Source organism: Corvus hawaiiensis, chromosome 1 (assembly GCF_020740725.1).
Source record: "Corvus hawaiiensis isolate bCorHaw1 chromosome 1, bCorHaw1.pri.cur, whole genome shotgun sequence".
NCBI lineage: Eukaryota > Metazoa > Chordata > Aves > Passeriformes > Corvidae > Corvus > Corvus hawaiiensis.
Window position 1 is genome coordinate 10,488,268 of NC_063213.1, and position 16,101 is coordinate 10,504,368.

Consider the following 16,101-nt stretch of genomic DNA (forward strand, 5'->3'; position numbering starts at 1 on the left):
ACAAGCCAACACCCAACTGCCAAAAATAGCACACTTTAAAACCATGCAGGGGTTCATATGTCATTGCCACTCAAAGTCCAAATCCCAGCTGCTGAGCAATGTTTCAGTATTTCATCATATACACTGTAATATTCAAACCAAATGCTCCTAATGAGATTAGAGTCAGTTTACGAGTATTACCGTGTCTTGTGATATTCTATTGTTTGATTTCCTAAAAAGTTTTATTCATCCAAATAATTAAAATATTTAAATGACATCTTTCAAAACGCCCACGTGTGCCAGAAACTACTGGTCTTCATACTTAATACAACTCCCACCTTCCATACAAGGATAAATGCATTCTGGCTTTACATGTTTAAATCTGACATGTAGATCAAAAACATTTTGGACCATTTTCTCCTTCTCCTGCCTTCCCCCAGAGCTGAACTTACACCACCATTACTTCTTTAGGAAAAACAAGCTAAAGATAGATAAGACCTCATGTATTCCATTGAGCAGTCATTGTACGTTATCAGAAGCTAATTCTGTTCCAAGCCTTTTTTTTTTTAATTTGTTATCTGCATAAAAAAAAAGAATACATAATTCCTCAGTGACCTACAGCACTGAAGGGGGCCTCAAGATTATTTATGCACCTCGTGGTACTGTGACAGGATTAATCATACTTAACCTCAGAAGAAAACTGTGTATACTTTTACTAAAAATTCAAAAATATTTAAAAAGTAATTTCACTGAATGCTACTCCTTCCATAAGTCCATCCTCAGTATAGTTTTCATTGTTGTACATATACAGACTCCTTCTGACCTTATAACAACTAAACCATTTTTATACACATGTATTTACATATTGAAATACTTCAACTACTGTAAGTTCTTGTAGTTGCTAATAAAAAGTGGTTCTGTTTCTTCAAAAATAAAAGCCCAATAAAAAAGCTTAAAATACCCAGCAATCTTTTTCTGCTCTAAACAGTTTTTCTTCTTTGCCTTTCCATTACCTCATATTGCTCAGACCTTCTCTCAAATTCATTGCTATTATTTCAAATTTGGACCACATACTTCAGAGAGCTTAGAGTGTACAACTACAGCACCACTCTGCTCTGTTACTTAAAAGATATTGAAAGTATGTAAGAGTGTAAGACAAGACAGACCCTTAAACTCTATTTCAAATGTTCTTTCATCTGACAAACATTGAACTCAGTGCTATTTTTCATTGGTTGTGTACCTTATGGCAACTAATATTCCACTAACTCTGACCATAAAACACTGCTGAATTGGCTAAAAAGTATATCCTCTCTTCAGCAAGTCTGCTTCGAAATTGCAAACTAAGATCAGAGGAAAACTACCCTCCCCCTACCCCTTATCCAACCCAGGAAGACTCCAAGTGCCTGCAGCTACACTGTTCCTAAGGATAGGAAGTCTGATGCATCATTGCTGCCATCTGCTGCATTTTTTTTAATTCTCCCATGGGACAAAGTTATTCAACATGCTTGGATCCAGACTGAAAACTATGCCAAGTCACTCCTCTCTTTAGCATTCCCTGGAACTGAGAACAGGGAAAAGGGGAGGGAGTTACTTATAATAGTTTTTTTGAAAAAATGCCACGAGCAAACAATTTAACTGTTTTTAATGTCAGCTTAAAGTCACAATAATACTTAAAAAGTTCACAACTATTCAGAAAACTCCCTTATCAGGTGAACAAATAGCAAGATTTTTCCCTTTGTGTTTTAACCATTACTAACTCGTGCTTTCTAGAGAGGAGCTAAGTGTCTTTAAGAGACAGACCACAGCGAAGTCCACTTTTCCAGTGCCTTAACAACCACTTCTCCTATCAACTAATGGGAAGAAAAGGGGTGAAGCAGTTTCTGCCCAAGCAGAAACTTATTCCAGTTTTCCCATACCCTTCTCATGTGCAAAGGCACATTTTGTACTTGTTCCTTTATTTTTATCTTAGGGTTCCAGGGATAATTTCTATTTTTAAGCAGTTACAGTGCACATTCATTAAGTCAAATTTCTCAATACTATTTATTTTGAGATCACAACTTTAAAAAAAAAAAGGCAACATGAATTTAAGCAGAAAATGCCACTCTTGTTATGCTACATCACCCGAGGCACCTTCTGGCTAAGCTAAACACTGCCACCAACTTGAAAAGCACTTAACAGAGTTCATGCTCTGCTACTTCAGAGCCCAACTTGGCTGGGGAGTAGGTTTTGGGTTGGTTTTTTTTTCCCCTTTATTCATGCATATTTTAGCTCTGGTATATTTCTCATCTACTCAAAGCCTAAACAGGTTTTCTGTCTCCATGAAACAAAAATGCTCTGAAGCAGCACTTTCATAACCCGAACAATTGCTTTTTTTAATAGGCATTTAGTCCTATGTCCTTCACACACCTAGGCAGAAGGCAAGAAGTCAACATGCTTATTAACGTGAGTGTACTTATCCATCTTTTATTTCTCCATGTATCTGTTCTTTGCCAAGGAGTAAGGGTTTATCCCAGATATAGCCTTATAGGCCTAAGTTTTAAAACATAATCTAGATTTAAAGTTAAAATAACATAAATCAAAACAGTCCTTACAACCTACTGACATCTAACTTCCTTTACTCTTTTTCTATGATAAAGTCATGCAATTGTAACAAGTCCTGAAGAAACAGTGATTATGCTGCACTCCCAGGCCATACCCAATGCCATGCCCACCATCAGTTAAGGGAACAGAGAAGAGCAGCACCGCAACAGATATTGCAGTGACACTACTGCAGGCTTCTTGGAAACAGCTGGTCAAATTGCTTAACTTTCCTTCCAATAGATCATGGTTAATGGACTGCTAAGAGTTTAAGTACACATTCAACACATTGAAACAATTAAACATGAGCATTAGAAGTCATCTACAGGTACAAAACTATTCTTATGGCCTATACACTTTTCTTATGGCCTACATCTAGAATACCATGACAGAAAGAGCAAACACCAACCAGTACTGATCCTTCATGATGCTGATACTGTATACGTCCAGTTTAAGGTCTAATTCTCCCATTGCTTGTTTAAAGCTAGTCGTGATCTCTTGAATTATTGTCTCATTATACAAACTGCTACTTAACTTTAAATTGGCACATACTGCATGTAATACTGTGTATTGTCAAATGATCTGAGGATTATATGGTATACTGAATTTTCACTGAGTACATGGTCCTGTATTAAACTAGTAAATCTAAGTTCCTTTTTCTTCTGAGGCTTATTCTTGAATGGACTGCAAAAGGATTTTTGCACAACAATCTAGCAGCAATAAGCCTGAGACATCCTTTTATAGTACTTCCTAAGGAAAACATTTTTGGGAAGTACAATTCAGTGCCATCTTTCATGAATTTCTAGTTATTTTTCCTCTGCTTTGAACAATGGTATGACTGAACTTGTATTTACAGTACCTATAAGCATTGACAAGAATCTGTGTACCACACAGATTTGAATTCCCATTAGCAGAAACCCACAGCAGCACCAAATTATTCAGCTAGGGAAAGAATGGGTGATGCTCATATTGCAATCAGACAGCAAGTTTAAATAGCCCCACTGTAACATCCTGCACTGGCACACACATTTGCAGAACTTGCTGTCACTTTGAAGACAAGAATCCCTTCTAAAGTTATTTTCGAATTTCCAGATCAGGTCTTCAATTTGGCTAATCAAGGAAAGAAAATTCTTCGGTCATTGCAAAGTGCTCTGAGAGGCCACACATTCAAATGTGAGCATGGCAGAGGAAGAGTTTAGGCTCAACAAGCAACAAAAAAGACTGTGCATACCTTTAGCATTAAAGGTCAGTTAAATTCTGTCTGGCAGAGACAGGACATACAAACTACCTCCACCATGGGATTTGGGTCTTGGCCTCTTGTCTCAGAGCAACCTCTAATTTTTAGCAGGAAAGAGTTACTATTGAAAAGGAAACACAGAAGTGAGTTAAAATTGAGTGAAACATTTCTTAAACACTGACTTTCTGGGTCCAGCCTAACAAGGGCTTTCTCAGAAAGAGTAATTGTCAATCAGGATACAAACAGTCCATTGACAGATGTCACCTGAAGTGACAAAGTCCACCTCTAGGTTAAAGAAGTTGCAAAAACAGCACATTTAACTCCCAAAGCTATGAAAACCATGAAAGTTAAGATTCTGCTAGCATCCTCTAAGTTATGTATCTCCAATGTGTTAGTCTAAGCTACTGTTGAAAGAAATCCATGAAGATCCTCAAGATGCAAATTTCCTTCAAATGACTTGTGTGCAAAACTATCAAAATTCTGCTGTTAAATACTACTAAAATCAACTCAAGAATAGTTGTGCTGGAAATGAACCATACTAGGCTAGTGACTGATCTACATTATGCATTAAATAGCATAATTTCATAGCTACTTCAAGGGAGAAGAAAAGACTGTTTCCCTCTCTATGAGGTTAAGCCTTTGAAAAATGTTAGTGACCTGTGTATCTTTAAGCAGCAACCCTGGAAAGTGATTTCTGAAGGATTCCATCACAACATCAAAACTTGCATTTTAATTTAGTCACTATTGATTACCTATTCAAAATTACTCACAGTAGAATGTGTTCAGTTTTGTTCTTGCCAAATAACAGAATGACTAAAGTTATAATCAGAAAAATTTAATTATTGTTCTAAGAGAAAAAAAAAAAACCACTTTATATAACCACTTCAGATTAAGAACTAGCCTACTACTTATTTCCACAGGATCTACAGAAGTGCATCAAAATTCCCCATAGAAATTTTGTAACTTTCTTCCTGAACAAAAGCATTTGGACAAGGTATATCAAGAGATCCCAGTGGAACAGCACAGCCAAAACAGCTGGGAACACAATTCAGCACATTTCTTGTAAGTCTATTACAAAAAGACTCCTAGAAACTTCACTAGGTGCCATGGCAGTATGGCCTCATACCAAATGTACACTGAAATAATGATCAGCACAAACATGCATCTATGTCTTTTTGCAGTGTAGCCCTCTGATCTCAAAATAATTAAGACACAAGAAACACCAGGTGATTTTCACTTCACCTTGAGTATATACTTGCTAAAGGCAATAGTCAGGATTACAGAAGTTTTTCTCCTTCCTATCACATTCATGGAAAGATGCAATCTTAATGATTTTAGTTTGCTAATTTTTCCTGCACTCTGAAGTTTTTCTCCAACTACAGCTTGTTCCCAAAACTTGCAAGTGAAGTCCTGAAGCACTGGCAAAAATCAACTCATGTAAGCAAGGCATTACAGAACACACCATTTTGAAAACACCACTTTTAACAGAATATATTGGTAATTATGCTCCTACAACATAATGACCTTCTGATGCTGTGCATATCAGAGTATCATACTGGTATAACTTAAAACTTAATAAGCCACAGGTCTCATATTTTTCAGGTAAAATATTCAGCCAAAGAAAAGCTTTAATCACATAAGAACAAGTTATTTGAAATGTACCATTATAGCACTAGAGATACATTCCATAGCATCTAAATTGACACCAGCCTTCTCATGAAAAGAACAGTAAGGTCTTCTGAAATTTAAATAAATGGTTACTCTCTTTCTCCAAATATGTAGGGAAGAACAGGAATTAAGATTTAGATCCTATTTTTTCTTTTTTTTTAGTAAAAATTGTAGTATGTCAGATTAAAAGAACTAGCATCCATGTGAAAACTCATCAAATTGCATTTAATGCTAATGCTCCTGATGAAATGCAAAGACAGTTCCAAGCTTTTGAAGGAAAATCTGCAAACCCCTCTTACTCAAGTTTACACACTGGTTTATCGGCACTAATGCCAACTTTTAGATGTATGGCAGAAAACCAGGTTTAATTTTTTCTTCTACTGTCAAATAAGTCAAAATTCACACCTGAGAAATGTAACAGAGAAGAGAACTCAGGAAAAAAAAAGGGGGAGGGGAGAGGAACAAACAAAAAGTGCACCAGCTTGTTTAGAAAAGCACATGTTTAGAGTGTTTTTCAAAATGCTCCTTAGTGGTTGCTGCAAGGTAGGTTGGAAGCAGGAAGCATCTGCTGCTTAGCACAGCACAAGCAAAGTGCCTGGCAGAACACACAATGAAACCAAACCCTTCAAGATGTCCTCCCAATATACAGTTAACAAAGATGAAAATTTTAATATATTTGAATATAAATCAAGTACTCAATCTTCTTGAAGACATATGTAACATTCACTGCAACATATACACACTGTATGATACTACTGTACGATGTGCCAAAAGCATCCCATACAGCCACTTACTGGATCCTGCACAGCAGCACAGAAACAGCAGCACGTGCCATCTGGCAGAACTGACTGAGCAAAATTCTTGTTACAGATTGCAAACTCCTGCTTGTATGGGTTTGTGCTTTTTTCAATTACACATACATACAAACTGCATTCCCTGCATTTTCCTCACATGGTAACGTGTGAGCAAGAACCTAATTCAAGACTGGTGATACAATTCCTACACAGCCTAAAAAGCCTTGTACCTTAAATGGCTGCAAACTGCCATAGGTTGAAGTTTATGTAAATCCCCCCACAGGGCTGAAGCAAAGTTAAGTTGAGGTTCCTACTCAAAATGGAGAATTACCACCTCCAACAGCTCTGTTCTAGCTGTTTAATGTTGCAATGTTGTCAGCCAACTGTCTTCTACAATGTTCTGACCTACAATTTTGATTAAGACATAGTAAAAACAGTGTTTCATACAACACTTAACACCAGGGGAACACGCAATTATAATACTTACTAGATGAGAACCGTCCTTAACTTCTTGTACTTGCTGCACCTGCGGTTCAGCCACAACTTTAGTGTCCTGATCAGAAGTCATGAGCTGTCTGCTTTTTGGCTGCTCAGAGAGAACTTTACTGGTCACCTTTGTAAGCTGTGGAAATAGGAAGACAAAAGATTCTGTAAGTGGTTGCTGAAATTCCCAAGAACCCGCAGCCACTCCAGACACACTACCCTGATTCTGACCAAAGGCCCAAAGCGCTTCCACACAATACAGCCGGGATTATGCATCCAGAGAAAACAGAAGATGAGGATAAAGCAGATACACTCAACCAACTGGTCACTGGTTGCCTTGGGATTACAGATGAACACTTGCCACAGCACTGGGCAGGGAAATTCCTTGGGAAAGTTTCTTTTGATTCTCACCTTAATTATTCAGACTGGATTTCAAACCCTGACTTCTTCACACCACCTGGCAGACTCCACTCAATAAGAAACATTTAGTCACAAACTAACCCGTCTTCTAACTACTTTGATGGTCACTTTATCTTTGCAAAATTTAAGCAGCATGTTACAACAGTTCTCCGGGAGTAGTAATGCTGAACCAGTTCTTCAGCTCTATCATCCCAAAATCTTATTGTATTTGATTAAACAAGTAAAAAACTGAGTAGGCTTGAAAGTCTGACAGTGACTTTACTGTGAAATTTGATGCTATTATTTAATATTGTTACGTTAAAAAGAAAGTCTTTAAAAAACAATAAAAGCTAATTTAAAGCATGAAGTCTCAAAGTAAATATTGGGGTGTGAAAATCAGGCTTTTTAATTTTTTCTTTTCTAAAAAGATGCAAAATGCTTTTTTAGTTTCTTATTCATATGGAAATTCCAGTACTGCATATGTAACAATGCATGAGAGAAATGTATTGCCTTCAAGTTGGCGACACCAAACCTCATACAATCTCCTTAAAATGAAAATGCAAAGATTTGCAGCACATGGAAGTTAATGGTATTGTTCCATTCTTTAGGAGCATAAGCTCCTTTTAGGCTACCTTGATTCCAAGACTGGAGTAAAGAAGTCTTTGTTTCAGTCTGTGGTATTATGGCCTTTCATGGAATCTCCTTTACGCTACATTTTGAAATGGACAAAAGCAAATGCCAAATACAACTGACTGAATATATTCCAAAATTTTCAAATAAAATTACTATGTTCACCTATGAACTGATTCAGACACCTGTACTACAGGATTATGCAAAATATATTTTGTACAGTTGAGGAAACAAATACACTGACATCTCCAAGAGGATGAACATTTCAGCTTATATGGAGAGTTGCTTATCACTTTGTGCTATTGATGTAAAGTCAGCACGAAAAATATGTTTTCAAAAGAAACACATGTACTGTGTCACTATTATATTCTCAGAAGTTTCTTTTCCTAACACTCTGTCTCTCAGCTTGGAATAGAAACTATTTAAGTAAGGAAGAAATGGCACAGACAAAAGCCACATTAAAATAAAACTAAAAAAATTACACTATCCCTCACATACAGTGTTACACACAAATATACTCAAAGGTTATGTAATGAAGTCTGGAATTCATTCAGGATGTCTTTCATAAAATAAACAAAAATCATCCTCAGGATGAAAGCATTTTCAAAAGTAGTATAAAATAGCCAGACTCTGTGTTGCTCAAAGCCATGCACGGGAATATGTAGGCACATTAACACTGCAGAAAGTGTCTAAGCCTCTTGGAGAACACTTCTGTTCATGTTTTGTAAAGAAATTGTGTTTAGCCTTTCAAAATTTTGGACTAATTTTTTTTTTTTTTTTTTCCTAAAAAGAGCCAAAGACTCTTTACTCATTTCATGCTTGCTGTACATAACCTCCACTGCTGTTCATAGTAACCTTGGGCACACACTTTAGTCCGGATTCATAGGCTAAAGTCTACTTTACAGAAAGACAAATGTGTTTCAGTCAGCCATGGTGGTATCTACTCAGCATTTTGATCCCCAAATCAATGCTCAGGTACCTCTTTGTATCCTTCTGTCACCTACTTATCTCACATATTCCCATTCTCTTCTAGGATCAGCCCTTCCAGAGTCATGCTGCAATCTCCTCCATCCTCTGGTACATAGTTTTAGCACCAGAACTCTGTAAGTCTATGGATAAAGGAAGGGAAGGGAAACAACTACGATCATGTGAGTCTATCAAACAAAAAGTGAAGTTCCACTACACATGTATCCTTTAAAGTGTTTGCTGACTGGCCATCAAGCACAAAATATCCAGCTAAATCATTAATTCCAGCTGAGGATAGGCAAGTTGTCAGCCAACCTGACAACACACAACTGCAACGTGCACATTGCAACTTCAAATTTCTTGGGCAAGCCACCAGCAATTAGAGCAGCATATTATTCTACTGCTTTTCAGAAGTCCCTTAGATGAGATTACACAAGATGCTTCTCACAGGCCACATCTAGATTGAAGCTCTAGGTAACTTTCTTTGCACTACTCAGACTAATAATCATATTCTCATTAGATACACAGATTTGTTGTGATACACACCACACCAAATCCACTCACCTTGTAAACAAGTAATTACAATGTCAAACCCATATATTTAAGTTGAATTTTGATCATTAAGGATCAAAGTAGCATTCCAAACGACAGCGATAAAGTAATTTGTTTAAAGAGGATAAAACCTGCTTTCCAAATCCCATGATTTTAACAATGATCAGCTACTGCCTTTCTGCAAATGGGCAAGCCATACAGAAAGATCCCAAACCCAGAAGGAGGGAGCTTCTGTTGCAATTTTCTTCACTCAATACATCCCACAGCTACAAGTCTGCAGGATATGAAGTGCTCAGCTGCCAAATCCCATTGGCTGTGAGATACTTCAAAATGACTTCACATGCAGGGCTGTTCTGGAAAGTTAATACCACCTTTTCTACTGTAGAGCTGCCACTTACTGGACTCCTAGAGAACAAAACCTCCATGCCTGCAGACTCCCATGACTATCATGCCAGAGAATACAAGGGTTGTAGAAAATGGCAGTGTTACTTCAGAAAAAGAAAACCAATAAAAATCATGGAATGTTAAAAGCTCTCCATAGGATATGTTTTAGCATGTTTTTCATTAGTATTGATATATATCTTCATATAAAAGCTTATTTACACAAACCACAATCAATAGCTGGTAATTCTAGAAACCACGGGTAAGGATTCACTGTTTTAAAGAGTTTATCAGCCAAATTAGTGACAAGTTAAATGGAGCATTTTAATGCAGCAATAAAAATTATCATCCAGCTGAAGAGTTAACTTGCCCATGACTTTGAAAAATATGGTCTACCAGTCAGCAGTTCAATGTATCTTTGGATAAATACATGTTGCTGCAATAAGCAGGAGATATTCAGGAGAAAAATGCAAGTTGGCAAACCCGTCTGGGATAGAGATAGCACTACCTAGAGCAGAACACTGAGCTATCAGAATCAAATGACAATTTTTTCATCACAGAATTACAGAGCACTTTTTTAGTTGAACAGGGCCTTTTGAAGGTCATTTAGTCCAACTCCTCTGCAATAAGCAGGGACATCTCCAACTACATCAGGTTGCTCAGAGCCCTGTCCAACATGCCCTTGAATGTTTCCAGGAATGGCACATCCACCACCTCTCTGGGCAACCTGTGCCAGTGTTTCACTGATTTAGAAGCACCCATTAATTTCAATTCTGCAAATGCATACAGTAAATCATTGTATCCTTCTGGCTTGTCATTTGGTCATCACAGAGTAATAAGTCAAGCTCAACAACTTGAAAGTAACTCTGCTCTTGACCCTACTACAGACATTCAAATACTTATTTTGACAACTATCTATCCCAAGAGAAACTGCCTAGATTTTATTGAGAATTATCAGAAGTAGTCCAAACTTGGTCTGTAAATAGGCAAGACAGAGAAGTTTAAAATACAGGTAAAAACATTTTTCTTTAGAAACTGAGTAATATTCAACCATGCTTGCTTTCCCCAAAACTGTAATACACTGCTCCATCTGCAAAACTAGTAGTTGCAACATGAAGGGGAAGAATGCCTTATTACTTGTTTTCTCATTAGTTTGAGGCCGATGGGGGCAGTCACCCTTCACTTGTACAGATCTGTCCCTGCTGATATCTGGTGAGTGGTTAACCTGAGGAGTTACAAGAATATTTTTCAGGAGGGTCTGAGACCACCTGGTTGAGCAACACAGGTATTTCAGCCTACTGGTTTCACTCTGCAACATCCACAACCATTTTCACAAATAAAAATATAAGGGATTTATTGGTGGGGGGGAGGGGTTGATTTTTTTTTTTGTTTGCTTATTTTGTTTTGAGGTTTTTATAAGTTTTTGGGGGGTTTTAGTGTTTTGATTTTTTTTAAAAGTTGACAGCATGGTTCTTTACTGCCAAGTATTTTCAAAACCATTTAGTTAAAAGAATTCCATCATTTCAGAAGATACCAGATACAAACCAGCAATGGCCCACAGGATGACTATACAGAGAAGTGCAGACAACCACATGATCACTCTTGCCTGGGTGCCAAGCCAAGCAGAGCTGGGACTGCTCTCATCCAAAAGCCACACGTGTGTGTTAGCATGGTGCCAACATCAGACTAACCTTTACACTGCATTTTAGTGCAGGTTTAGGTATCTTAGTATGGGCAGATTTAATGTGCAACTGTCTGAGGGTATTTATAAACACACTGCATCCACATGCACCACAACCTTGCAAACAGGTTGGAAAAGACACCTACCTACTTGATTGTTACACAGCAAACAAAACCACTACTGCTCTTATTGACCTTCCCAAAAACCTCCCTGGAGTGTAGCCCCCGACCCTCCTGCTTTCATTAATAGACATCTTTAATTTTCCTAATTCATATTCAAAGTGTGCTTTTCTGCAGTCTGTTTCACTATCTAGAGTTACTACAGTCTGAGTAGCAGCATGCAGTTCTCTCAATCAAATCAGTCAGATAGATCTGTTATTTAAAAACATGCAAAACCCCAAACAATGCTCTAGGGCTGAGATCTTGCCTGCCAACTTTCAGCCCAGAGTAATCAGCCCTTAAAAAGAGATTTACAAATGCAAGTGCTGACAACTAACTTTCACCCTGCAAACAGCAACACCATAAAACAAAAAAAGCTCACTAGAATAAAAGAACTTCTCACTGCTCTTCCAGCAAGTACAAACAAAAATAGATTTGAGCTTGGCTTTGTGCAGAACTCTTCCTAGCAAACATTTTAGAAACTTTAAACACAGATTAAGATAAAGTTTTCACAAGGCTAATACAGAAATACACTTCAGTAACATGAGAAAGCTTAAAATGTTTTCCAAACAGAGGTGCACTGCTTAACTTAAGCCTCATAACAAACTTCCAGCTGCAGGCCAGAAATCCTCCTTCTACTGTGAGAGGGAACATACTTTCTCACCATCTACCACACACTTATGTACCCATGAGGATCACGAGAACACAGCAGAGGTAATCAGAGCTACCTACCACTGAGCTCAGCTCTGAAAAGTTTTAGCACCTGCTAAAGACATCATATAGACATTTACATGAGAAATAAGAGATGCCTTTTTCAAAAGTATGCTACAAATTTCATACATTAGCTTCTCTTTAAACAAAGTTTAACTTTTCTTTATTAGTTTCACCAACATTGTGAATACCCAAAGCATATGTAGTATGTCAAGAGTTAATCATGTTCTCCGTCCCAGTAAAGGTGCCAACTCAGATACAGGATATATGGTTAAGCTTATGCAGCATCATCAAGAAAAACTGGAAAAATCCTAATCCTGAAAGGCTGGAAGTTTCCTTCTTAGTGTCATAAGCAGTGATACAAACTTTCAATTTTCATCAGGTGGCTGTTTAGGATACTTTCGAAAAAAGATCTCAGCTGTTAGAGTTGACCCATCATCCTGCTGTACGGGGCACATGTTACCATTCTGCAGATGAATCACATCATCCAAGCTGTATCATGCTCACAGAGAAAACTTATGACAGAACTCAGCGGCTTCCATCTCTCCCTTCTCAGTTTCTTTACAGAGCAGATTTCACAAGCAATCCAGCTTTCAAAGGATGGCATTATTTAAAATAAAATATACTGTGAAGATGTAATATTACCACAGCAGATAAAATAGCTGCGAATGAGAAATCTAACAACAGCAAAAGTATATCTGTTTGTGGCAATCTCTGCAATCATCACTGTGCCTGCATCAATTGTAAAATCTCTATTACATAACAGCAATTAAAAAGCTGACATGACATAACAAATATTTAGTCACAGCATGTGTCTACAGAAGTTTTGAATGCACTTCTATTAAAAATCATCACAAGGTTCTCAATTTGTTTAACTGCTGATTAGCTAAACAGTTGCGGAAGAAGCTGAAAATTCACATGTGGAGCTTAGTGTTTAGACCCAGAGATTCATGCAAGTCTGTCAGCTGAAGGTTTCAAAATGTACATGCATCCAGTGTACATGCCAGCATAGTGGCTGGAAAGTTAGATTTCAAAAAACCCCGAGAAAAGTACCACTGGATTTGTTTCAGTTTTCCTTCCTGCCAAGAAAATTACTTATGCCCCAGTACTCCCCAGAATAATGCAACTTCTGGGTTCCTGAAGAGGAACATGGACATAAGCACTGGGGGCAAACCTGCAACAGGACACTTGGCTGACTCAAGGCATTTCAAAACGCACAAGGCAACCGGGTGTTAGCAAGAAATATAGTGTCAGAAGAACCTAGAACCTAATGCTGTACTTTTTTAACATCCTTTAACAGAAAACACAAGCACAAATCATTTAGAGCTGCCGCTGCATCTACTTCACAAGTTTGTATTTTTTTTAAAAAACCCTTCTGTTGTTTATAAGGTTGATAGCATGCAAAATTGTTCTGTAGTTCTATTAATTATCCTTTCAAATGTAGTCTCTCCTCTAAGAAAGGCTGAGATTTCAAGAGAAACAGTAAAACTTGCTATTTAAAAGGAATGTTGCATTTCTTTATTTAAAGATCTATGAAACATTTCTGTATGAGGCTTCCCAAGCAATTCACAACTCTCATAATTTACTGAGCATTCTCACTCACACAGAAACCTATGTGATTAAGAGCACACCAGAACTGATTACTCTGCAAGTCTGCAAATTGAGATCATTACAGTAATTAGCTGCCCAAAAGATGCCAAGCAGCAAGTTACTAAACAAAGGTGATAAAATACCAAAGAAACCTGATACTGGTAAATGATAAGGACTCTGTAGAGAGGCATAGGAAAAACTTTCAGTGAAGAGCAAGAAAAATGGGAAGAGGGTAAAGTTACAGTCTTACTCACTCACCATCTCAAACAAGAAGATGTCAACAGTGCACAGAAGACAACAGAATGACCCCCACCAACAAAAAATTATTATCATTTTTGTATCTAGCTTTTTATGCACTGTATTTTAAATACATGTGCCTAAAGTAAATGAAATAATTTCACTACACTCAAAGGTCTCTCACAGAATTTCTGCAGCCCTCCTGCACACCAAGAAGCTTCACATACAGTTACTATCTGACATGCACTCAAACATCACTCCAGAGATGGACCAAGAAGCCTGTGGATCATATCCTCCTCAGTAATGCAATACACCAGATGTTTAATGGTATATAATTTAACAAAACTCTTACCATTTAAGAACACTAGGAGTGCCTACCAAGCAGGAATAAGCCACTGGGAGGAAATTTTTGCGCCTGATAAGAGTGTCACGTGCCTTGAAGACCAAGTGTGATTGTGTCATGAGCAGTTTTCAGTTTGCTTATGGCTTGTTCTCAGTTTTCAAGTCTGAAGCAGCACTCTCCTGACTGCAGGCTGAAGCACATTACATTAAGAAACCCAACTCATTAATTAACAGGAGTTGCTTCATGTTGCACATCCATCTCAAAGCCACAAGCTTGTTTTCCTCACTGTAAGTGGACTAACAGCACACACCCTGCAGGTTATTCATAGAGATGTATATTTAATTTCTATTATAACTATCATGTTAGATAAGATATTTATCAGATGATGATTTTAAAAAGTATCACACTTAATGAAAATTCATCTCTTGACTCCCTGATTTGCGCATTTTCTAAGCAACCCCTCAAATGGCAGAGTTAAATTGCTAGCAGCTCAGCCAAATCATGACAATTCTGAAAAGAAAAGTGGGATGCTAACTTAATATAAATTACTTATGATCATAGTTCTCCACAATCCCATTCTCTCTTGATAAGCTGAATGTAGAATCACACATTTTACATTCATTACCGAGGCCTACAAAAAGCAGAAAACATCTCACACTGAAGGGAAAAGGTCTTTTAATTTTCTCAGGAAAGAGATCAAGAATTTGTTACTCAAGTACATTAGGTAAGTACTTCGAAGTATAATAATTTTCCACTAAAATGCTCCATCACTTGCCCTCCCTTATATTTGTGAGCATCTGAATTCCTCCCTACCTCGCAGGTCTGGCGTGACTTTTTACTTCTCCAGGACAGAAAACATCACCAGCAAGAACAGAATTTGAATAAATTTGAACACCCCCTTCTTCAGTTAAACAGAGAACTACACAGTAGTTGCCTGCATATGCACTTTACTTCTGTGACCACCAGAAGAGCAGTAGAGGAGAGAGGACCCAAGCTGAACGCCTGGTGGCATTAATCCTTCTGTCCTACTCTAGGAAACCAGAGGAGCAGAGCACTGCAAACCAAGTACTTCAGTTCTGAGTAGAACTGAATAGCTGAAGTCCACATCACTCTGCTGCTGCTGCTACTCCTGCTACAAAGCATCACAGGTAGTTCCTATAACAATTTAATAAAACAAAACCAGAAAGTACGAGCTACAGCAACATACCTGCAGGACCTTCACAAGAGAAACCCCAGCAGATTGCAGACTGCCTGTACTGAATTAAAGAGTTAAAGGATAGGCCACTGCAAACCAGTGGTCTTCTGCATTGAAATAATCAGAAAACTAATTAAGCCTAAACACAGGGCAAACAACACTTTAAAGTGCCTAAAGAAGGACAAGCTGGGAGTTGGACCCCACACTTTGCACAGCACTTCATATCTGCCTCTGCTTCCAAACTACATTTGGAATACCTTTGTTAAATGAGCCTAACCATAGAGCCAGACTAGTTTTTCATATAATCTTATAAAACCAGCCAGCCTAAATAATGACTAAGTATATAAACCCCCTTGTATTTATGCCTAACATGGGCTAAGAGAAACTGCAGAATGTGATGGAAGCTCCCTCCTTCTGCAAGATTTTTTTCTTTAATCAATATATTTTAAAAACTGATTAGGTTCTCATCAGAGCAGAGGCATCACATATTATACTAACCCACTGCTCACATTAATTTCTT

The 16,101-nt window shown here is 37.7% G+C and overlaps 1 protein-coding gene across 1 annotated transcript in view; it reads right to left on the reverse strand.

The window, feature by feature from the left end:
- Positions 1-16,101, reverse strand: part of LARP4B (La ribonucleoprotein 4B) — a 57,054-nt gene that overhangs the window by 31,848 nt on the left and 9,105 nt on the right. Inside the window, exon 2 of the mRNA XM_048286428.1 lies at positions 6,743-6,877. Within this exon, the coding sequence (XP_048142385.1) occupies positions 6,743-6,823 (81 nt within the window). The 5' untranslated portion in view covers positions 6,824-6,877. The remainder of the gene's footprint in view (positions 1-6,742; positions 6,878-16,101) is intronic.